This window comes from Lycorma delicatula, chromosome 2 (genome assembly GCF_047948215.1).
Source record: "Lycorma delicatula isolate Av1 chromosome 2, ASM4794821v1, whole genome shotgun sequence".
NCBI lineage: Eukaryota > Metazoa > Arthropoda > Insecta > Hemiptera > Fulgoridae > Lycorma > Lycorma delicatula.
In genome coordinates, this window is record NC_134456.1 from 25,595,633 (window position 1) to 25,621,944 (window position 26,312).

The following is a 26,312-nucleotide window of genomic DNA, read 5'->3' on the forward strand; positions in this document are numbered from 1 at the left end:
ATCTCATGTTATACCTTAACATCTAAGATTTATTATTATTATATAAAATACATATTTGACTTAAGAAAAAAAAACTTATTTTATTTACCTAAATTCCTGGTCTACCATTTCTATCCCAAATTTGGGTTCACTAACCGATTAGTAAGGTATAAAAACTATAGTGTATCAGTTTAAGTAAGCGGCAAATCTCTACAACATAAACAATTCATGTATAAGAAAGTTCATTCAAGTCATCAGATTAAGGGTAGTAGAGATGAATGAAAAAGCATTCCTTATGAACATGCTTATTTCAGGATTAGACTAAAACCTTTGAATGCCTGTGAATGTAAACAGACAGCTTTATGAAGCTGTACCTTTTTTTACTGATAATTAATTTTGCACATAATCTTGAAGCTTGTGGTTGGGTATATGGAATGGAAATTTTGTAGTACATAAAAATAAATTACACTGAAATCTGACTAGGACTTGAACCTTGGACCATACGGATTAAAGGCTGAGATGTTATAAAAACATTTACATTTAATAATTAATTTAATTTAATAACTAATTAAATAAAATTAAATTACATTTAATTTTACAAACTTGATTTTTTTTTTAATGTTGAATAGTGTGTTCTTAATTATCTTCATTTGGTTGCTAGCTTCTAAGTTGGAAACTACAAAGATAAAAATGCTTAGTACTTTTTAAAATATTTGTTACAATGAGGTGTTAGTTTAAAAGCAAATCTTTATATATATGGTGTATAACTGTAATTATGAAAGTAATATAACTCAAGAAATAAAATTTAATTAGAATTAATAAAATTCAACATACAACAGTACTTACTTCACAAACATAGCTTTTACTATTATTTTTACTTGAAGCATACTTATAAATTTCAACAAGAAATCCAATTTTTAACAAGAAATCCAAAAATATCATCAAATAAAATGAACAAAGATGTTTTATTTAACAAGTTTAACAGGCTTTTTTTTTAATATGAAATAAATTAGGATATTTTTAACAAATTAAATACAACAATCAAATAAAAAAAATATTTATTTCAAATAAATACATATCACAGGCAAAGTATATTTAATTCCTAATAAAATAAATTTTTAATTCTAATTGGAACATACCTAGGGAAAAATTTAGGCAAATAAGCATCACAAAACCTTTGCGTAATACTGTAGCTACTTATAATGTTTTCTTACCCACATAAAACTGATAATGTAAAGAAATTATTTCACACTATGTATAATATAACTTATAAAATAAATTTTATAAATAATACTTTTACATAAATTTAACTCACTTTTTAGCTGTTTACCTTTTTGTTGTCATTAAGCAAGTACTTAATGTCAAAAAAGAAAATAACACAAAAAATGAGTAAAAATTAAATACATATGGATTTACTAATAGATGGATAAAAAAAAAAAATCTACCAAACAAAGCAAAACATAAACATGGCACAGCAAACAATACTAGTTACGAATAATAACCAATATATAATAGGTAATAAATAAATTAACAAAAATCTTTAAGAAGAAACAAACTAACCAAAATAATAAAATGAAGAGTAAAGCATTCATAACAATAAAAAAAATATGTCAGCCTTTAAAGTGTGATACTTACAAAACAATATTATTACAAAAATCTCATAACCCTTAATAAAAAAAATACATAACTCAGCTTAATAAAAAGCCTTCAATTAATTAAACAGTCTTAAAACTATTCCTCGATTGCTGTCAAACCTAAGCGGATGAAGTAATGAATGTAGTGGCAAATGAACTAAGTACCTTACATTTCAACAAAACAAAATATAATACCGAACTGATATTTCAATGACAATGTAAAATAATTTAATAACTTATATTAGCCTTTTAAGCAGAATAAACTGAAGGCAGAAAAAAATTTTACATGGACTTAATAAACCTCATAAATAAGACAAAAAAGAAGTATTTTATCATTTGTAAATTACAGTACAACCTTAATAATTTATCATCTGATAATTCATCAACCTATATATTACAGGTCTTTTTTTTTATAAATACTGATATCTAAAGTAATACTGATGTTTTTAGTAATACTGATATTAAAAAAAAAATAAAACAATAATATAGTTTTGATAAAACAATGCTATATTTTGTCTTATAAAAATATGCAATGCATATAAATAGACAAAGCTCAAGGATGAATGATTCAGTCACACTTAAACTGTTACCTTTTAACAGGTTTGTGTAAAATCTAACTCAATAGTCATTTTGTATCTAATACAATGGAGTCTGCTAAAACATTTTGAACTGTATTTATTCTGTCCAGTAAACTTGAATCATTTCAAGTACATGATCATCATAAATAAGATAAACAAGGATTGCCCAATATTAAATTCACTGTAAGTTCTACTCCATTTAAATAAAAAGATGTGGTTCTGGTACTTTGATCGACTGGCTTGCAAACGTGACAAGGTAGTTTAGACAGTATAAGAATAATTTTTTTGTTACTGGTCCTGGACAAAATATATAACTATCTTAATCAGAGGTAACTTCTCTTTTTAACTGAAATAATTATTCTTAGTCTCTTCTTCCTCAAAAAGGTATCAAAACTGGATCAGCTGTTACCCAGAATCCGTTTTCAGCACTTCTATTGCAAAAAATGACCAAACTAAGTGGCTAAGTGCCTGTAAGATAAAGTTAACCATCTACTCCTCTTAAAATTTAAATCTAATTCTCTTAATGTTGCTAAGTACTTTTATGTCAACAGTTATGTCAATATAGTATCAAACATTTGTATCTTTCTTTTACACATATGCATGCAAAAGATGCAAAAACAAATAAAAAAATAATCACAGTACGATAAAAATAGCTATGCCAAAAGCAATTTATATGCATAAATAACAAGCATTTTCTTTATTCACAGAATTTTTAGTTATATTAAAGTTAGTTGACATCTCTTGAGTAACACTAGTGACAAAATATTGTGGTTCTAAAGTATTCTATTGTATTAACAGATTTTTTCCTAGAGATTCTAATAATATTCCTTACAAATTTATTAACAATGGTGAATTTCTAAAAAAAAATCCAACTTTTTCTTTAGAAATAGATTAACATCAAATAATACTATATTAAGTAATAAAAAACATCTTGCAAACAATGAACACATCTTGAAACTAATGGCACAAATTGAGACAAATCCATATATTAATCAGTTAATTTAAATCAATGATTTAATATTCTGTACTCACTTTTTCATGAAATATAAATATAATTTGTGTTCTTACCATCAAATAAATCAAATTAGTGTCTAATCAATTCTAATCTATAAATACATCCTTTGGAATTTTATCTGTTTTTAACAGATGAAAAAATTACATAGTCAAGAGTAAATGAAAATGGAAAAAAAGGAAGATACTCATCTTTACCATTTGGCTTTCTGTTTTATATATTAAAACCCAAATGTTATGATAAGCTTTGAAACAAAAATAGTCCACATTCTAGCTCCAATGTGATAATTTTATATATTTTAGATAAAAAACTTAAAGCAAAAAAAAAAAAATTAATAAACAATGTAACATTAATATTTTTGTTGATTTATAACAATTCATTAAAATTTACTTTATGATAAATATCAATTTCATTTTTAACTACTGCGTAATAAGGCAAATGAAATTAAATAAGATTTATAAAAAAAAATCATTTTTAAAACAATTTGGCTTTAGAGAAAAATGATACTTTTTTGGCTTATTGTGAACAAAACCATATTACAGTTCTTATTACTGAACAAATAAATTATATATTTTAGGACCAAATTTATCAGCAGGCATTTGTGCTTTAAACAAGAGAAATCTTCAAGTGCACTGTAAAGGAATTACTGCAAAATAATTTATCTGCAAAAGTGGTAAAACATCAGGAACAAGATATTGATTATTTATCTCCATATAAATTTAAGAGTGAATACAATAAACATAGAAGACCACTGTAGGAATAACAAAAAGTTAAGACTCTCACAGGAATGGTGGGCTTGACTACAGTCAATGCCAAATGATTAAATGACTAAAGAGGCACATTTATTCTCTGATAAATCGTAATGGTAAGAATTCATATTTATTAATATTATCCAATTTTATACTGTAGCTTGAAAGATACAATGCAGCTATTTACCATGCAAATACTGGAATGGTTCCTTTGGTTATTACTTAATTCTACTAATAGGTAAATACTTATTTATTAATAACCATTAATAACTTTAATAATATTATTTAACTTAATTCATAAAAGTTTTATACACCATAAAAATTAGAAACTAACGATGGCAATATAAAATTAAAAAAAAAGGAGAAAAAATAGATTGTAAATTTAAATCAGCCTCATATTACACATTAAAATTATTAATCTGTTGGAGTAATTAAATAATAACTGAAAATTTGTATTGATTATTAACAAACTAACTAAAATGTAAATATACGTTTAAAGAGTGGTAGCAATCCAGTATGCACCTTAACCATCCAACTGTCCCGCTCCTCAGTCAAAACTTGTACTGCTAGCGTTAATGTTGTAACCTGCTCGGTAAGCTGTAAAATTTGTTGGCTGCGACGCTCTTCCTTTTCTTCTCCCTTCTTCCTCTCCTCAATGACGTCAGTCAATGACCTCTGCATCTCTTCCACTTGCCTTTTGTAACGACGAGATAACTCTTCTAAGTACTGACCACTAAGTGACATATTTCTTTCCAAAGCCTTAAAAATCATAATTTGAAATTAATATATTTATTAAAATTAGTATTACCTGATTTTAATTAATATTAAAAGCTAAAGTAAAATGTCATCAATATCTACAGGAATTTATTACTGCTTAATTTATTATTATATTATACTGTTCTTTTAATCATTACTTTTTTAATTTAATTAAAAATTTATTACTGTTTTAATAATTACATTGGCAAAGAAGCTGAAGGTCATTTATTAATTATACGTCAAATAATGTAACTCACACATCCAAAGAAAAATAGGTATTTTTTCTTTCTACACATTCTGCATAAAAAATTAAGAAGAATTTAAACAATGTAAATAATGCATCAATACTCCATTGTGTGGAAGTGGTGACAAAAACTTCCAGTACAAGAAAAATAACAAAGCACATCAAGTAAACTTACTGAATCAGTTTGTTGTAACTATTTTTATTGCTAATATGCCTGTTCCTGTCAAACCAAGCATAAATATTAAATTTTAAGTTTAAGTAGAGACATGTTTAGAGAAACTTAACATAATCTTGTAAAGTGTTAATATATGATAATAAATGATTATGAATAATATATTCTAACAACTTGAGAATGATCAATGATATATTATTGAACTACATTTTGGGAGACCTCAAACCGATGCTCATGTCCCTTACACAGTTCACAACGTCATTATTTCATTATCATTTATAAAATAGTTTTTAAACATATCTCTAGGGTTATGCTCTTATGTTATTCTTAGTGAAAAACATGTCAAGCAACAGGAAAGCTTATGAATGGTCTTATTAAGAGAAAATAATTTTAAAAGGATAATAATCATGCTACACCACTTACTAAAATTATTATTAATTTATAACCAGGAAATCATAGCCAGGGTGGTGTGTTAATAGTTACAAATTATGTTGAAACCATCTCATTTTCTTTTCAACATGATCAAGGTTCAAACCTTGATCATTCAACATTCAAGGTTAAAAGTAACTAATTTTTATTAGATCTGTATTCCAATTTTGGTCATTGAGGTTCAAACGATGGCTTTTTTACACACGTTTGTTTTCACTGTTAAGCCAAATCATGTTTTATCTCTTTATTCTTTAATTTATCTACTATGCTGACTTACCACATCCAGCTCAAACAATACAGTTTCTTCATAACTTATTCTTATCATACTAACTTGAGGTTCTAAAAAAAAAAATACCTCAAATAATTACAGCTTTGCATTTAAATTTAATACGCTTTTAACTCTATCAAAGGTACTATGTTTTCTGCACAAATGAGGTGAGGAACTGTAACTCTTCTCACACTGATTAAACCTTTAAAAAATGTTAACCATTAAAATATTTTTCTTTTTACAAGTGTTTTTTCACAAAGAAATAGAAGTTGAAAATCAGCAGATAATGTTTTCTTCAGTTCCTTTTGGAACAAATAACAAATTCTAAAAGGGTATTATGAAAATACATCATAATACGTCAGTCATAACATTCAATTATTAGTAAAACAGAACAGAATGTATATTACATGGATGTATTGATTTTGAAGGAGTTCTATTTTGATTACAAAGGATTTAGAAATTGTAATATCTGTAACTACTAATACTAAATCTATCTTAGCTACCCAGATACATGATGTGGGGGATGTCAGTGAAGATATGTCAATTAATATGTGGTCTATTTAAAAAATAATCAAAGTTTTTCTAAAAAAAAGCTTTAAATGAATAATTACAGCATTATACAATTAATCTCAATTCAAAGTACTCTATTTCACAAAGTACATACTTTTCCCACCATCTATTCTACTTTGAGAAGCAGCAGCTGGAAGGCATTTTTCAAAATAGCTTTCAGTTTTTTGTGAATTTTCTTTTATAGTCAAATCTCTATCCTTTTAACAGCAATTTTAATTTTTGAAATAAAAAACCAGACGCTAGATTGAGTGAGTACAGTGGATATGAAGCTAAGCAAATTTGTGTAAGTCACAAATTAGCAGCAATGCATAGTGAATGAACCATGAATTCTCACACCACAGCTCAGAAGAACCCTTCTTTCTCACATTCTCGCAGAGATGTCCAATGACTTCTAGACAGTAGTGGCAGTTGACTATCTGCCCTCCAGATAGAAACTCATAGTGAATAACATCTTTGATACCAAGAAAGAATATCAACATCTTTTTTTTAACAACTTTTACCTGTCTTTGTTTGGTTTCAGTAATTTTCTAACCCAATGGGAAATTTTATCTTCATATCATACCCATAAACGCATGTCTCTGGTTATTATCAATAAGGTTTCATCATAATTTGCATAATTCAAAAGTTCCTTACAGATGCTACACAATCATCTTTCAGCTTTTGTGTCAGAGTTCTGGAAAAAACTTGGTGGGAACAAGATACATTCCTAATCTTTTAATAGTATTTTGTAATATGAAATCAATAAAATCCAAATCTCTTCTGCTATCTTGCAAATGTTTAAATGTCGATTTAACTTCCTAAATTGTTCAACTACACAAGTAGACAAGTCTGCTGACATCGATGGCCTTCCTGGACAAGCATTGTCACTGGTAGATTCTTGACCACTTTTAAAATATGTCATTCACAGCAATGTGTGCGGCTCAGGTTACCTCTATATGTCTATTGAATCATTTAGTGTTTTGGTAAAATTTCTGCCAAGCTTAACACAAAATCTCACTGCAACTCTCTGTTCATGTATGTCACTCACCATAAAAATTGCCCAAGACATTAAACAACATCTACTTTGAATGAAAGCTACACAAAAACTAATCACTATAGATACACCCAGGTGGTAGGAGATTGTTCTTTAATTTCTGCACTAGATAATGCTAATTGGACATCTCAAAATATCTCTATTAAGCACCAGAGAAAATAATTTTGGTTATTTTTTAAGCAGACCTCATAAAAGGCACATCCTTTCTAATGAAAAATTCTTTTTGCCACCTATAATATTCATTTATAAAGACAATGTATATCTAATGAAGTAAATCTAATAATCAATACCTTTATTCTTTTAGCAAGACGCACTAAGACTGATTCTCGCTGTAAAAGCTGAGGTGGACTAAGAGTAGCCGGCTGAGAAGAAGAACTTGGATCAGTATCTGCTTCATCCAATTCTGAGAAGAGAGAGTCAAAACTTATAGCATCACCTCCTGTGGCAGTATCCTCAGACAACTGTTCCAGTCCAACATCTTCTGCTGATGATGCAGTCGTACTTTCTCCTGATGTTACTTCTAAATAGAATTCAACCAATACATTATTATAATTTCAAAGTATAAAAACCATAAAAAATTTACTGCCATTTGGAACTACAAAACTATCTATTTGGAACATTGTTACTGTTTTAGTAATGCTGTGATCAACAGTTAATGATTGTGTATATATACACGTTTCTTTAGATCTCTCTTGGTATAGTTTTGATTTCTGGATAAACAATAACGACTGAACTTCTTAGCTAGAAAAGTTTTTAAGAGGAATTTAAGAAACAAATCATGAATAACACATACACATGCTTGTTTACTTGCATTCAAGTGCAACACAACTTGCACACAGTTAACTTTATTGAGCAGTACAGATGGTACTACATCAAATACTTTTTTATTTTCTAAATGTGAGTTTTATTATAGATATACAGTTTGATGCAGTATTTAATCAAAAATGTATTAAAGTATTCCAAACTGATTTGACTTTAAAAATAACATGTTCTCCTTTAGGAAAATTAAAATTTTTTTTTATGAAGACTTAATTTCAGGCAATTATGGACAATTTTATTTAGATCTTATTGTTAACTGTAATAATTTTTATTTTTAATACATTAAGCAAAACAGAAATTAATATATATATATATATATATAAAACATCAAACCTTATATCTAATCTGAGTGCACTGACCGAATATTATAATATGGGTTCCACCTAATTATCACATTTACTGATTGCTATTGATTTAAAACTAACTTCATGGTATTTGAGTTGAAGGAGCACTTTTGAGAGATAAAGAGCTGATTGGAAAAAGGGAAAATTACATTTCTGTGGACATTTCATATAGACTGAGTAATCACTTCAAGGAGAAAGAATATAAGCCTTTATGACATTTTTTTTTATCTACTCCTTTATTTATTTTTATTTTTTTAATAAAAGGAATCTTAGATTATAAAAATGTTAAAGCTGAACTGAAATGATTTTTCATATATTATTTCATACCAATTAAGATTAAAAAAAATTTGATAATGTAGTAGCCAATGTTTAGTAGGTGAAAAATAAATCGTAAGATGATATTTTGTTTTGTTTGATTTTTCAAAGATATAATTACTCATAAATGCCATGCTTCGATAACAACTGTTATTTTAGCCTTTAACAAAGTTTCTATTATCTATTATGAATGAAATGGTTTGTAAAAATAATACAAAATCTATAATATGTCCCTAGGCGAGTTGTATCAAAAGTAAAATTAATAAAAGTTTAAATAATAATTTAATTTGATTTATGAGGAAGCAGAAAAATTACTTCCCCAGAATGTTACTATTTTATTTATATTCTTACTAACATAAAGTTGAGTTTGTTAAAATAAAAGCTGATTACACTAAACAAGTTTTCTGCATACCTTCATTAACACTTTTAGCAGTTTGTGAAGTGGCGGCATTAGATGTAATATTTTCAACAGTGCTATTCAGCTGATTCAGATCAGTGACATTAGTTTGTGAACTTGATTGTGCAACAATAGGAATGGATAACTGTTCTTCAGTGGTTAGTGTTTTTGTAGGTTTAATTTGAGAATTAGATGCAAACATTTCACCAGCTTCTGAATCAGGGTTAAGAGATGGTGCCTCATATGGAACAGATGATGGTATTGTAGAATCAAGAGAGCAAGTAGATGGAGGATCAGCCAGTATTACTGGTATATCAGTCTGACCAACACTAACTGTTTCATTCGAATCCACCGAAGACTCATACGTAATATTAAGTACAACTCTTCTTTGAGTAATGGCAAGTACATTGCATAAAGCTGAAATTGTCTCGACTGAAAATATTGCTCCTAAATAACGACTCGGTTCATTCTGCGTGATATAAGAGCTTCGAGGTCTTAAAGGATAAGGTGCTCCGCTACTGCTTGTTCTAAGATCTAAGCCTAAAGAAGCGCAGACATCGCTATTAGATACTGCATTTCTAATGAACTTGGATTCCATCAGTATTTCTAACTGCTTTCCTTGACAACTCAGGATTTCATGTACCCTGTAGACAAATTTTGAAAAAATAAAATAATTTTCTTTTAAAAATATATTTCAAATTTATTCAATATTTTCATATAACATACTAATTTTTTTTATCTCAAGAGCTTAATCTCTTGAGAGCTATCTCAAGAGTGACAATACGAGAAAATGACAAATGTCAATAATGTAATAATATAGTCTTGTACAAAACTTAAAATTATACCATCTTTTCCCCAACTTAGAAGGTAGTTGTGTGTTACTTAGAACATTTTTTTTTAAGTGAAGATTAGAAAATACAAAGCTAATACAAGAATCAACAACCAACAAACACATTTATCAGTAAGATCATTATGGATTTTAGGATGAATATTGTAAATTTGTAAGAATTATTAAGTAATGTGATCAAACAAATTCAATATTTTCATTCATTTCTTATGATCTGTTGGATAATTTTTAGGCAAGGGGTATTTCAACCCAAAAGATACCATGCTTATGACATGTTCAATTTGATATCGATACTCTTGATTTGTTTGATTGAAGAAAGTTATTTGAATTTGAAAAAGGTAGCATAATTTTTGTTTTATTTAAAATACTTTCTCAACATTAAAATCGTTTTATTAAGAAAACGTATATTTTGTTAACTGACTTCCTATATCTAAACAAAAAATTCAATTTTTTGTAAGAATTATATTCAGCCTTTATTTTTATGGAGATAGTTAAACAACTGTAATCATTCTCTAAATCAGTAGAGATGGGTTTGTATGCATATAAATTTAAGCATAAAAAATGCACACAGTAAGCAAAGAAGTGAATTTTCAAAAATGAGAAATTAGAAGGGTTTGGATAATAAATCAATATCAGTAAATTACACCAATTACATTTGATAAGTTAATTTCATCAGCAAGTGTATATTTAACTACACTTAATGAGTTTACTACTTATCAATAATAAATTTATGCAAGATTTATTTAATATATTTTTCTTTAATAACCTGTTATTACACACTAGTTGAAAGCACACTATGATAACCTAATCCATCCCACAGCACTTTTATTTTACACATAATCTTTTGTTTCTAGGATAAAATAAAATTTTTTACAAGAAAAAAGTAACATACATCTTCATTTTTTCATATGAATGGTCTATTGGAAGTACTACCAAAATCTTTGTCAAATGTGTTTTACAAAGTTAATAGTACAAGTTTTATAAGTTAACATTTAAATCATAATATATACATTTTTAAACTTTTGAAGCACATACATATTATCTTTAAAAAAATAAATAGAAAAACTCAGTAGAAATTAAAAATAGAATGAAAATTTTTAAATAAAGAAGTACCTTTAACCACAAGGTACTTGATTCGCAGGTAGCACTGTGTGTATAATAAAAATTTTAGGTATTTTATACAATATTTTTTTCCTTTTTAATAAATTTACAATTACAATACCAAAATTTTTTTAATAGAAGTAGAAAAAAATTATGGAAAGATTTAGGTATGATAGGCGTATTACCTATTGAAATGGTCATCAGAACAATTATCACAAACAATAATATAAGCTGGTGTAGAACACAATGGAGACAGTAGCTCTGTAGTGTTAAGTTGCCCAGAGCCATCTTCTAACTCATCTTCTCTTTTCACCAATACTTCTGCAGCTCTCTTTACAATGCTAAGTACTGCATCTCTAGCACTAGTGAACAAATTCCTTGGTTTTTCAAGATTTTCACCTTCATCAAACTCATCATCTTCATCTTCATCTACACTAACTGTTGCAGTATGAGCTTCATCAACAGTATCTAATACCTGAAAAATAAGATTTCAGAAATTAATTTTTTAATTAGACAAATTTCATCTTGCTCAATAGTGAAAATAAGTAACAAATAGAAAGTCATCTTCAATAAAAATACAGTTGATATATATATATATACATATATATCTCAATTTAATTAAATTAATCTTTTTGTAGTCCGTAATTCCTCTGTACGTTAAATTTTAACTCTATAAATATATTGAATCCACCAAGTACAGAATTAAAGAAACATTCTTACATTTTTTTTTTTAACTTTATTTCCTTTACATTATAGTGCTTTCAGGTATAAGCCCATCCACAGTAATATTTTCTGATTTATGTTCATTTACATTTACACATATAACTACTATTCAACACTTTTACACTTTGGTTACTTTTTATAAATTTGGTTACTGAGTAAAATATAAGAAATTTTAAACATTTACAGAACATAAATTTGTTCAGTCAAACACTTTTTGAAAAATTTAAAACATCTACTAAAATTGACGAAATTTTTTTACTAATTTACCAAAATTTATTTAAAATTTCTATCAATATGTTGTTTTATATAATGTTAATATATATTTTATATATAATTTCATACATGTTTTATATAATGTTATAAAAATACTTCTCAGTACATGTAATACTAAGTACTTTATTAACATTATATAAAACAACACACTGAAAGAAATTTTAAATGAATTTTGGTAAATTAATTAAAAAATTTAATGTAATTTTTTGTAAATTTTAGTAATGTTTTAAATTTTTTTAAAAGTGTTTGATGTTCTATAAATGTTTAAAATTTCTTATATTTTACTCAATAACCAAATATATAAAAAGTAACCAAAGTGTAAAGGTGCTGAGTAGTAGTTATATGTGTAAATGTAAATGAAGATAAATCAGAAAACATTACTGAATATGGACTTATGCCTGAAAGCATGTAAAGGAAATAAAGTAAAAAAAAGTAAGAATGTTTCTTTAATTCTGTACTTGACCGGATTCAATATATAATTTATTAATATATATATATATATATAATATGTATGTGTGTGTGTGTGTGTGTGCAAAGAAATTATAAACAATGTACATAAACTAACAATAAAAAAAGACTATAAAATACAATTTTAATTATCTCTGTTAAATAAATGAAAGAAAAAGCAAACTAAACTGAGCGAAAGAATCTAAATGTCTAAATACATTAGTATTTTATTACAGACATTTATTACACTATCAACAAACATAACAAATTTATGTAGTTTCTCAAATGTAGCTATACTAAAATTCTACTCCTATAAATTTTTTTGTTTATTGTCACAAGAAAAATATTAATTTATAAGATTCATCTTCAATAAAACACTGTATATACAGTTAAATATTTGTATTGGTAGAACAGAATCCCATACTACTTAATAAAGCACAATAGATAGCCAGAAGACTAAAAATTTATATCTCCACTATGCAAAATATCCTGAATACCCAAAGCCAGTGAGATAAGTGTTTTATAACAGACTGCTTTGATTAAAAAAAAAAAAAATGAATTATTGTAAATTACTGTTTCTAGCTGTTATTTTAACAAAAATTTAATGATAGGTTAAATCTTCAATAGTAAGTTATCAAACAACACACATGGTAAGAAAAATTTTACTACAAAAATCTGATAAAAATGCCAGCAGAATTAAGGTTTATTGCAAGCATGTGAACAAATAAAATCAATTCTGCAAAAACAGATTTTATATATAGAAACACAATCTTGCTGATGTAGTCATACCATGCAGCAATTCAGTTTCCACTAATCACGTATGTGGTGATAATAGAGGCAAGATGAATTTAATTATGTTAAACTAAAGAAAATGCTTCAGAGCAGATAATTTGAGAAGGACAACTGTATTTATGCCTAATTATAACTAGCATAGATTAAATGAAATTTTATTACTATAATACAATTACTTGCTGTATTTATTGCTGTAAATTCATAAAAGCAAACCATCCACCAGATTAAAACAAATTGAACCTGTCTTTTACGCAAAATAATTAATTTATAATACTGGTAAATATACAATATAAAGAATTGTTTACAGAATGATTTCACAAGAATTTTGTAATTCAATTTATTTTAATATTTCATAAGTAACTTAGTAAATTAGAGGTTTTATTAATTCCTGAAAAGGCATCATTTTTATCTGTTCTCAATTTTTTAAGATTCAATCATAATTATTTTTTTACCAAGCAAACATTTCTATCTGGCATAGGAAATTCAAACATAAAGAGAATTTTAATTAACTAATTGTAAAAGACATACTGAAATAAGAATTATGGTACAAAGAGATAAATATATTACAGTACAATACAATATGATAAAATAACAGATTAAGATGACAATTTTCATAGATGAATTAATCATATCATAAAAAAAGGAATGAAGTTGAAATGGTGGTGTATTTTAATACCATTTTTTCTAGTCAAGTTTCAATTGTTTATCATTAATAATTTGAATATCATACCGTTACTAACATTAAATCTATTGATAATGCAAATCTAATAATAATAAAATTTACTATATTATCTGGTAATAATATTTACTATATTATTATCAGAGTACAGAATTCAACAGAAGATAATATCGCTTTATATTTTAAAAAAACTTTTATGGGATCTATATCATCAGTTGCCATTTTCATTTTTTTATATTTACATATATAAATCTTGTAGAAAAAAAATTAAATATTCTATATTATTTTCCAATATAAAAGGAAATAGATTTTATGCTTTTATTATAAAAATATTTTATATTTAATTATTTTTAATTCTTTGTATTTTTAATTATGCAGCTCGCAGAATTAAAAATATTTATTTTTTATGTAAAAAAAAATAAAAAATTGCAACTGGTGATGTGAGGTCCCAATATCTTTAGAAATAAGATAAGAAGTTATCTTCAACTGTATTCTTATTAGTAATAGTATAAATTATATATTCTATTAATAAATAGGTAAACTGTGATTTTTTAATAAAGTCAAACTTAATAAATAAATAAAATGTTTAATAATGATTATCTTATTATGACCACCAACCTCAAACTCACTAGTTCCATACACCCTAAACAAAGAAATTGGGCAGTAGTGTTCAGAACCATAATGTGAATGAAATTCAACCTTAATATACTTGACGAATGCACTAGGAGGATCTAAATTGAAACTCTGCACAGTTCTTACTTCCTTTCCTTCAAACTGACCTAACAAAGTCCAATCCCGTGTCGGATGTCTGTCACTAACAGACACTGAGAATTCACGGAGTATAGAAGAAAACAATTCAAAGTTAGCAAGTTCAATCTGTAACCAATAACCAACAACATAAATTATACATGACTGGAAAATAATATTTAATCAGAAAGTTTACTTTATTTCATGACAGTTTCCATAATGATATGGAAATATTCCTATAATATAAATAAAAATTATTTTTAAATTAATAAAAAGTTATACATTGTTAGCAAAAAATAAATTAAAACTAAATAAGCTACTATTTTACAAATGAAACAGAAGAGAGAACACAAAGAAAGATAATATCAAAAGAACAAATAAGCAAATATTTTATTAATTTACTAATTTCCTTTTTCATGCACAGAAGAATAAATAAGCTCAACAAAACTGCTTAAAAACTTTTACAACAAAAACTAATATGTTATCTTAAAGAACATCAACATTAATGTGATTAATCAGTATAATACTGTTAAAATTCCTCCTTAAGTAAAATTATCCAAAATAAGTAATATACAGAAAAGAAAAAACAGATAGTTAATCAATAAAAATATGAAGCTTAAAACTAAAACTAACTAGCAAACAAATAATAAATGGAATTAAATTACTTGCATATAAATACAGAATTAATCAATTACCACCTCCCAATTTCTTTACCAATAAAATAAAAAAGTAAAACTTTTTAAATTAGATTAATTATTCAGATAATTTTATTTTTGATTACAATCTACTAAAATATATATACATATGAGGATGGTCAATAATTATCCACGATGCAACTATAAACTTTATTTCAATAAAAATAAAAAAATCCTATCTTCAACATCAAAATAATAAAAAAATCTTTTTTTCAATGTAGTACTTTAGCTTTATAATTTACTTATTTCATCATTGTACATGCTTCTTTATGCAGTCAGAAAAAAATGTTTTTGGTAGAGTAACACATCACATGTCCACCACAACATTTTTAAAATTTCAATTGTATGAATAACAATAAGAAGATGGCATTGTTATGCAATAAAATAATGCCTTTAGACAATTTCCCTTGGCAGGTGTCAACTTCTAAAAAAGAATTTCACTGTAATGAATACAGTTTATTTTTAGCCTTGATAATATCAATTTTCCTGCTGACAGTGGACTTTTTAACTTTTCTTGGTAAGCGATTGTGGATCTTTCCATTCCATACTCCGCGATTTACTCTCTGGCTCGAACAGATAAGCCCACGTTTCATCATCAATAATAATTCTATCCTTCATTATCATAGTGAGAAAAAATTTTGTTTACAGATAGCCAAGAGAATTTGTTTTGGTACACACAGTAGAAATTTCATGAAAGTTAAGTTTATATTATATAATATTAGAAGGCTGTTCATTTTAGTCTAAAACTGTTATTCAGTATTTTCCATTTTTGTACATGTTCTCCATTAAAGAATACATTATTTTCTTGCACTATTATTTATTGAATTTATTTACAACAATTTTTTCAGAATTAAATTCTCTATCAGTTTAATTAATAAGTTTTATTAGTTTATTGTAATTTAACGAAGTTATTTTATACCAAAGCTAAAAAACTGTTTTTCAACGCAATTTTTTTGTTTATAGAATAACCCTATTTCACAGAAAATAATTCTGATATAGTTTTGGGACCGATTTTTAAAAATTTTCAGGTCAAAATCATAAAAAAACCACAAAATCATCCCTTAATTTACCTTCTGAGACTTTCAGTGGAGCTTCATTTCAGCAAAGTGATAAAAGTAGATAACTGATAAAAGTAAATATATCTACAGCTAATCAATTAAGCTATTAAAACTTACACTAATAAACAACTATAAATAACAACCATTATGATTCTATCATTTAATATGTTTTACAATACTCATCATAGATACTTTTATTAAACTGTTTAGCATCTTTATCATATACTTTGTAATTCTAGTAAAAATATAGTTAAAAGGCAGTGAATTTGGTAAATAAGGTAAATAATGAAACTCAAATTAGTTTATTCAATATGACATCTTATGCCACACACTTGACAGGTAATAAATAGAATGTCATTGAAAATGGATTCTGGGTGACATTTTCTAAACTATCATTCTTATTCAAAAGATTACATTTTCCAAAGGTACATTCAATAGGCCTGACTAATTCTGTATGATTAAAACTAAAAATGGGGAAGAATTTATGATTGTAGTGTAAATAATAGAAAGAAGGTCCACACAGAGATTGGATGATGAAACGAACAGGAATATAGAGAAGATGAGATACGTAGTAAAGCAGAGAATACGGAAAAGCAAAAGAAATTGGAGGAGCTTAATTAACACACTTAGACCTATAAATAAACCTAGGGAATTGAATACATGTATGTGTATGTTCACACACACATACACTTTATTTATTTTTTGGTTGATGAAATTACACAGAAACTTTGAAACTTGTACATGGAATATGAACTTGTACGAAGTAATGGACTTTTATATACACACATATATTTTTTGTGAACAAAGCTTTAAAAAATCTTTGTCAAACATTTGTCACCACACCTAAATTAAAATCTGATGGAAATATTTTTATTACATTTTATAACATACATTACTGTTTGGGAACTTACTTGAATTATTTTTTAGTAAGCATTTGAACACTGCTACTTGTTACTTTCATTTGGTTCTCACTGTATATCCAGTTTATCGATTTGGTTAATATTGGATATCTTAGTGTAATGAATATATTTTTAATATCAACATTAATCCTTTGTATTTAGCAACCTTTAGATTTAATGTACAATGACACAATGGTTTGTTGAAGCAATTTAACAGCAAATAAAAACAATAAATTTGGTTGATAGTAGAATCCTCAGATATTGAAGGTTATAAAGTTCAATTGTTTTCATTTTAAGCCCTCTTTGGAACTGACTGAATAAAATGGCGCTGATTCAGCAGATGAATCTCACAACAGATCATATAACATATTTAGTATTAGCTGGCTAAAAAGAAACCATTGAAGTGATAGCTTTATTCAGGAAACTACAGCCAACAAAAGAAGTCATCAGAAAGGACTACCTGAATTAAGATACACCTATTGCTATGTAACCAATGGGGAAGTAAAAATTTACATATAGTTCATATAATTTTATCTAGAAGCTACTAAAAGGGGAGATTATTTTAAATTAAATTACTACAAAGGCAATATTGAATGGCTGGGTATAATGATTTGGTTAAAGTAAAATAATGTGTTTTTTTGTTTTATTCATTTAATCATCAACATGATAAAATGTAGAAAATATTTTTATCCCTGAAGTAACCAATTTTTATTATATGCTATAATTTACTACACATTTTTTATCATATTTAATTTTTTTTTAACAAAAATAGTGTCCATCCTAGCTCAGCTCTCACTACTATTGTTATCTTTGTGTAATGGATCCATTTTTAAAATGAATGTACATTAAACGGATACACTGAGTAAGTTATTTCTATTAAAAAATATATATATATATATTATATAGTAAATATATTGATTTAACTAACTCTAATATGTTACCTATTTTATATTTCTCTGGTATAATAACATATAAGTCTCAAGATAATAAATAAACCTTTAGTTTTTTAAATCTCTGAATATCAGTCTACGATATATTAATTAGAACCCAACAACAGAATCATGACCAGAAGCACATATAAAAGCATCAATAATGAAAATAACTTATAGCTGGTTTGGCTGAACCTCAAACTGTCAACATCCCACACACGAAGGTGAGTGATAACCATCAAGATCACTGTAATACCTATCGACATAATTATTTTAACAGTTATAGCATTAATAGAATAGTAAATGACGATTGTTTATTTTCATTCTATGCAACATTTTATTTTTTCAAACTGAAAGAAGGGGAAACAGGTGCTTAAAACCTGTTAAAAATTTCTTGAATGAATAATTACTACCAAAAATTTAAAAATTGTTTACCTACTTTTTGTTTGTAAAGTTTTTTGCAGCAAAATTCAATTGAAATAAATTAGTAACAATATGTACAAGTGTGTAATTTTCTTTAAAAAGATGAATGACAGAAAATGAATTAAAGCATACATGCTTAAAGAATGCTTTACAGAATAAAGAATACATGTATGTGTATGTTCACACACACATACACTTTATTTATTTTTTGGTTGATGAAATTACACAGAAACTTTGAAACTTGTACATGGAATATGAACTTGTACGAAGTAATGGACTTTTATATACACACATATATTTTTTGTGAACAAAGCTTTAAAAAATCTTTGTCAAACATTTGTCACCACACCTAAATTAAAATCTGATGGAAATATTTTTATTACATTTTATAACATACATTACTGTTTGGGAACTTACTTGAATTATTTTTTAGTAAGCATTTGAACACTGCTACTTGTTACTTTCATTTGGTTCTCACTGTATATCCAGTTTATCGATTTGGTTAATATTGGATATCTTAGTGTAATGAATATATTTTTAATATCAACATTAATCCTTTGTATTTAGCAACCTTTAGATTTAATGTACAATGACACAATGGTTTGTTGAAGCAATTTAACAGCAAATAAAAACAATAAATTTGGTTGATAGTAGAATCCTCAGATATTGAAGGTTATAAAGTTCAATTGTTTTCATTTTAAGCCCTCTTTGGAACTGACTGAATAAAATGGCGCTGATTCAGCAGATGAATCTCACAACAGATCATATAACATATTTAGTATTAGCTGGCTAAAAAGAAACCATTGAAGTGATAGCTTTATTCAGGAAACTACAGCCAACAAAAGAAGTCATCAGAAAGGACTACCTGAATTAAGATACACCTATTGCTATGTAACCAATGGGGAAGTAAAAATTTACATATAGTTCATATAATTTTATCTAGAAGCTACTAAAAGGGGAGATTATTTTAAATTAAATTACTACAAAGGCAATATTGAATGGCTGGGTATAATGATTTGGTTAAAGTAAAATAATGTGTTTTTTTGTTTTATTCATTTAATCATCAACATGATAAAATGTAGAAAATATTTTTATCCCTGAAGTAACCAATTTTTATTATATGCTATAATTTACTACACATTTTTTATCATATTTAATTTTTTTTTAACAAAAATAGTGTCCATCCTAGCTCAGCTCTCACTACTATTGTTATCTTTGTGTAATGGATCCATTTTTAAAATGAATGTACATTAAACGGATACACTGAGTAAGTTATTTCTATTAAAAAATATATATATATATATTATATAGTAAATATATTGATTTAACTAACTCTAATATGTTACCTATTTTATATTTCTCTGGTATAATAACATATAAGTCTCAAGATAATAAATAAACCTTTAGTTTTTTAAATCTCTGAATATCAGTCTACGATATATTAATTAGAACCCAACAACAGAATCATGACCAGAAGCACATATAAAAGCATCAATAATGAAAATAACTTATAGCTGGTTTGGCTGAACCTCAAACTGTCAACATCCCACACACGAAGGTGAGTGATAACCATCAAGATCACTGTAATACCTATCGACATAATTATTTTAACAGTTATAGCATTAATAGAATAGTAAATGACGATTGTTTATTTTCATTCTATGCAACATTTTATTTTTTCAAACTGAAAGAAGGGGAAACAGGTGCTTAAAACCTGTTAAAAATTTCTTGAATGAATAATTACTACCAAAAATTTAAAAATTGTTTACCTACTTTTTGTTTGTAAAGTTTTTTGCAGCAAAATTCAATTGAAATAAATTAGTAACAATATGTACAAGTGTGTAATTTTCTTTAAAAAGATGAATGACAGAAAATGAATTAAAGCATAATTTTATGTAAAATTCTATGAACATATCTTCCCTGAAAATGTACAAGAAAGTTGTTAATTTGATCCTATACGTATGAGATTAACAAAATAAGAACATCTGTTTTTAATCATGTCAAAAATTCTTCAATACAAAAAACAATGATTGCAGTACCATATTGTAATATATATTCTGAACAATAAGAAATAATATAAAGAATTTATAAATAACTTTTGATTGTTTAATACAAAACCATCAGTTTTTTCTTAGTCATATTAATGTTAAAAAAAAAAAAAAAAAAAAAAAACATTCTGTGATAATGCACATTATGAGAAGTTATGAATAAGAATTATCTATTAGGATTTAATAAAACACTCGAGCTAGATAATAGATTAGGTAGAATATAATCTTCTGTTAGTATAGTGCAATCTATCCCAAGTTGAGAACAGTCTGTAATTCACTTTGAAATACAAATATTAACAATTATCCAATACAATCATATTTAATTATCACAATATGCAATAATACAAGATGATAAACACAAATCAGATCAAAAGATTTAATTGCAGTTGTTATTCAATAAAACTGATATGAAGCTTTAACTAACAATTTATAAAAAAACTAATTATATTGACTTTAATGTACATTAATGCATGTTAATGTAGTACATTAAAAACAGTTAATACATTCATTAAGAATGTAAATGTAAGTACATCTCATAATTAAGTATTATTTCATTGAATTCTACTAGCAGTATTAAAAATGATCAACAGTTAAAAATGAAGAGTAATAATTAATAATATTAATTAAGATCTGAAAAATTATAATGAAACGAATTAAAGGAAATTATATGCATTTTTTTACACATAGCAAAAATGATTTAATGTTAAATAATGATCAAATATTTAATTAAATGCCCAGTTTAGTTACAAGGGAATCATAAATTATGTAATATTACTTTTTTTTTTGTAACAAGGTAAAATTCTTAAAATTTACAAAAATGTAAATAAAACATGTATAACATATAAATTTAAACTCAGAGAATGGACTAATTTGTCCTGTAAGGATTTTTGATAATTTTTCTTCTTCTTTGAAAATATGAAAATTTAAAAACAAGTACTCCTCTGAATTTTTAAATGGAAAATATTTTTGAAGTTATATCCAGCTGGGTACTGGGCAAGACAGTAAAATGCTCCAATCTATTCTGATCAGATATGAGTGTATTATCTCTTCCTTCTTTTCTCTTCTTTCCTTATCCTTCTTTACTCCTTCTTCTTGGATAAGTAACAAAGGCATTGTATCAGATTGTTAACTTGGTTCCACGACTGACATCATGATGGTATCTTCTAGTTGTCAACAGGGTACACCACTGTTTTTTGACTAGAAGTTTTCAAGTTGGCAACTGACTGTGACTGTGAAACTTTTGAAATGACTTTTCCCTGTTTTTACTCAAAGAAAAATGGAATAACCTGCAGTTCAGGCACTTACTACCAATTCAAGTTTAAAGACCTTTCCTCATAAAATCCAGATCAATCATCCAGTATCTTTGTGTTTACAAAGAGAATTATAGTTATTTTATATTTACAGTGAAAATGTTTATTTTTAAGTCCCAAAATCAGAGAAACTAAAAAAAATAATAATAAAATAAATAATATGATTGCATCATTTTAAAAAAAATAAGGAAAAATGTTAAGTTACCAAAAAAAGCTTACTATTTTACAGACACATATATTACAGATAAACAACATCAAACAGTTATGTAATTTTAAAATAATTCAATTGACCAAAATATTTTATGGTAATGTTACTTTAAACAGAATAACATATATTGTAACTTAACAAGTGCAATACTAATCAAGTGACAAAAACATGCTTTATGCTACAATTTAACATATATAAAACATAGCATTAAATCATTACATTTAACACAAATATATAAATTTAATATCCTGGTTGCTTAACAAAAACTAACGTAAAATTTATTGTAAATATTGTATATGTATTTTAACAAATCTATATGTATGATTTAAAATATAATAAATAATTATTAATACATACATTTTTTAAGTGTTTTTGGGAATACTATTTTATTTAATAAAAAAGTCATAAACTACATATTGAAAAAAAAAATAACAAACAAATGTAGAAATATTTTCAAACAAAATATATGATAACATTTTTTTTTAATGTTTTTATAAGTCACCAGCATTAAATTTTTTTTAAACATCATAAAATTAAAATCAATAATAAATTTTATGATATCAGCAACTCATACAGAGTAAAAGAAATTAGAATTCTCACAAAAAATAATCTAATAAGACAAAAAAACAATCTGAAACCTACTTTCAATTATTCTAGATATAAAAAACCAAATAAAAATTATAACAATAAAAACAAAATCAAATAAAAACTATAACTCATTAGAATGGAAATGCACAATTATAAAATAACATTCCAGACAATATTATGAAACATATACTGTGAGTGCACTCTCTCATGGTATCCAGACTGCATTGGTTGTCCAGTAGGACTTAAGAAAAGATTTTTAATATCTTTTCTATAGATAAATATTAATCTATTCTTATAAGATATTATTTTTATCTTTTAATATCTATTCACTTTACTCATATATTAGTAAAAAATATATATATATATTTGAAAGGGTGGATGATATTTAAAAAAAATTATTACCACAATCAAATACAAATATTTTTCAGTTAGGCAGTGTTTCCTAAAAAAATAGTGAAAATTGAGATTATTTAAAATTACATAAGGCTGAGAATTAATAAAATCAATGATATCTTCTGAATTTGGTATTTTATGTAATTAATGGTTTGGGGTATTATATAATCAGACTGAGTATCAAATAATGGATCGGTGATCTTAATGGAGTTTCCCATAATCATAATTAGAACCACTGATACTGACTGATTCAAGATGTGTAATAACAGACTATCAACTAAATTTCCAGTCCCACATAAAAATAAAAGTAACTGATATAAAGCTATCATTAAAGTTACTGATATAATACTAACATTAAATGTTATGAAATTCAGAACAGCTTTTAACATTAAAAGCAGTTTAAGTAAATATTTACAAGCACAACAGAAACTAATATTAATGCTACAAAAAACAATAATATAATAATAATACTATACAAAAATATAACATACTGTGACAGCAATATCACAATACCTATCTATACATAAAAAAATATACTTTTATAACACTGGTCAACAATGATTTTGTTACATGGTCAATACATTTACTGAATTTTATGTATTTTTGGATCCTAAATTTGAATGTGAATTTAGAATTTCCCAATTGGCTTCAGATTTTTTGTAATTGTTATTCCTGTTTTTCAGCAAGTACATGTGCATGAACAATGCACACTCAATATATAAATTAGTTATTTTATTTATTGCAGCAGTTAAGTTGCTAAATAAATTATAATTTATTTGAGCTGATAAATCGCCACGAAAAATAAGTATTATTATTATTATTATTTACTCCATAATTACAACAATTACAAATGATGCACATATGACATGAATCTTGTTACATTTTTCTAAATGTAATTATGTCACCCTTGGGCAACGTATATTGTTTTGGTGACTCAGTGGTGGATGTATCTATAAAAATAAACAATGTATCATGCTGGTTAACAAAAGTCTCTACTACAGGGTGGTGAGAAGTCCCTTTCAATATAATAAATTCAGCTTAATGGGGCTCTACTACTGCCAATTCTCACTGCTGATATCGCTCATTGCTGTTGGAAAGGTGGCGGGGGGGGGAGCATAAGTCATGGTACAGATTGTTTGCCGTGTTCATTCATGGTAAGTTGACCTTAGTCGTAGTCGGGTGTGGAATGATGGCAAATGTGAATGCATTCACTGTTGAAGAGTGTTTGTTAGCTTGTGTGTGAATCCATGAACACCCACAAACTGGTAAAACGTTGGAGAACATTGTGAATACGTTTTTGTGCATTTTGGGAAATCATCACCATCACGGCAAACATTACTGACATGGAAGATGAAGGCTTTTGCAATGGAAAGTGTTCTTGATGCATCTTGTGGTGGGAGGCCGAGCACTTGAGCTGAGACAGGAGCTGCTGTGGAGGCATCGATTCAACAATCCCTGATGAAATCAATGCGCAACTGCTCTGCAGAATAGGCATTCCAAGATCAACAATGTGAGAACATATGCAGAAGAACTTGAAATGTTTTCTTCCAGCCATGGTTAAAGAGTTGAGTGACAATGACCTTGATCAATGTGTTTACGTATATCAGTTATTGCTTGAATGCTTTCTTACAGCAAACATTCATGAACATGATGTTCGTAATACAATATCATGTTCTCAGATGATTTATCAAAGCTCGCATGAACGAAATGTTTTGTTTTCTGGCCAAAAGACAATTCTCTTTTTTTTGAGGAAATCAAACGTCATCTGCCTCATGTTATGATTTGGGCTGGGATGACATCTGAACATCTGCTTGGTCATTATTTCTTCACTGGTGCAGTTCTCAGGTAACTGTATTGATTAATACAGTTACCTGAGAATTATCAACAAGTGGTTGCTTCCAGAATTGAATTAATGGCAAAAGCAATCACTGACATCATTACATTTCAGCAAGACAGTGCACCAGCACATTTTGCTTTGAATGTCGGCAAATGCCTCAATGAAAATTTTCTGAATTGCTGGATCAGATACGAGTCTGATAAAATAGGAAGTTATCGGCTCCATTGTCTTGGTCAGCAAGAAGCCCTGATCTCACCACACCTGACAACGCACTCCAGGATTTTGTATGAGAAGAGATCCGAAAATGCACATGTATCAATAACGAGCAGTTCCAAGATGCTGTTCAGTCAGCATTTAAAATAATCACGCCTGATATGCTGTTGCGGATGAAAAACCGGGCATGGAGGCATATACAGCTGTGCTTTGAACATGGCTGAACCCACACAGATGTTTTAGATCCATAGAAGGTAAGCTCCACCACTCCTAATAATTTCATAACTAGCATAAAGCAACTTCTCGCCCACCCCATATATCAGTCAAGTGTAAGTTGTCATGTGTGTAGCTCATTTAGTGGTGTAGTTACTTTTCATACCAATTAGTGACATTATTTTTCCCTGTAAAATCAGTCTATATACTTCATTAATGTATGTATAAAGTATTTAAAGCTTTGTTAGTGTATCGCAGTATATTTTAATAAAAATGCCACACAATTGCATTAACCATCCAGAATGTTTCTGTTACATTTGTGGTGAGGTAACATTAAACTATCAGAGGAGAAATATAAGTCTACTTATAAAAATTATATCAGAACAGGTCCTGGACTCCTCATATTTTCTGCAATTCATATGTAATACTGTTGACTGGGTGGTTGATGGATCTTGTCACATGACATTTGCAAATTGCATGGTTTGGAGAGAACTGAAGGTTCACTTTACAGACTATTATTTTTGTATAATGAAAATATCAGGGATAACCTAAGTCTAGACATACTGTTAAATATCCTGATATCCCTCCAC

General features: G+C 26.9%; 1 protein-coding gene across 2 annotated transcripts in view; it reads right to left on the reverse strand.

Annotated features, from left to right (window-relative positions):
• Positions 1-26,312, reverse strand: part of LOC142320575 (uncharacterized) — a 167,293-nt gene that overhangs the window by 17,332 nt on the left and 123,649 nt on the right. For both annotated transcript variants that reach the window (XM_075358516.1, XM_075358517.1), the window contains 5 exons: positions 14,780-15,037; positions 11,433-11,722; positions 9,315-9,943; positions 7,715-7,944; positions 4,475-4,711 (listed from right to left, as the gene is read on the reverse strand). In XM_075358516.1, coding sequence (XP_075214631.1) covers positions 4,475-4,711; positions 7,715-7,944; positions 9,315-9,943; positions 11,433-11,722; positions 14,780-15,037 — 1,644 coding nt within the window. The remainder of the gene's footprint in view (positions 1-4,474; positions 4,712-7,714; positions 7,945-9,314; positions 9,944-11,432; positions 11,723-14,779; positions 15,038-26,312) is intronic.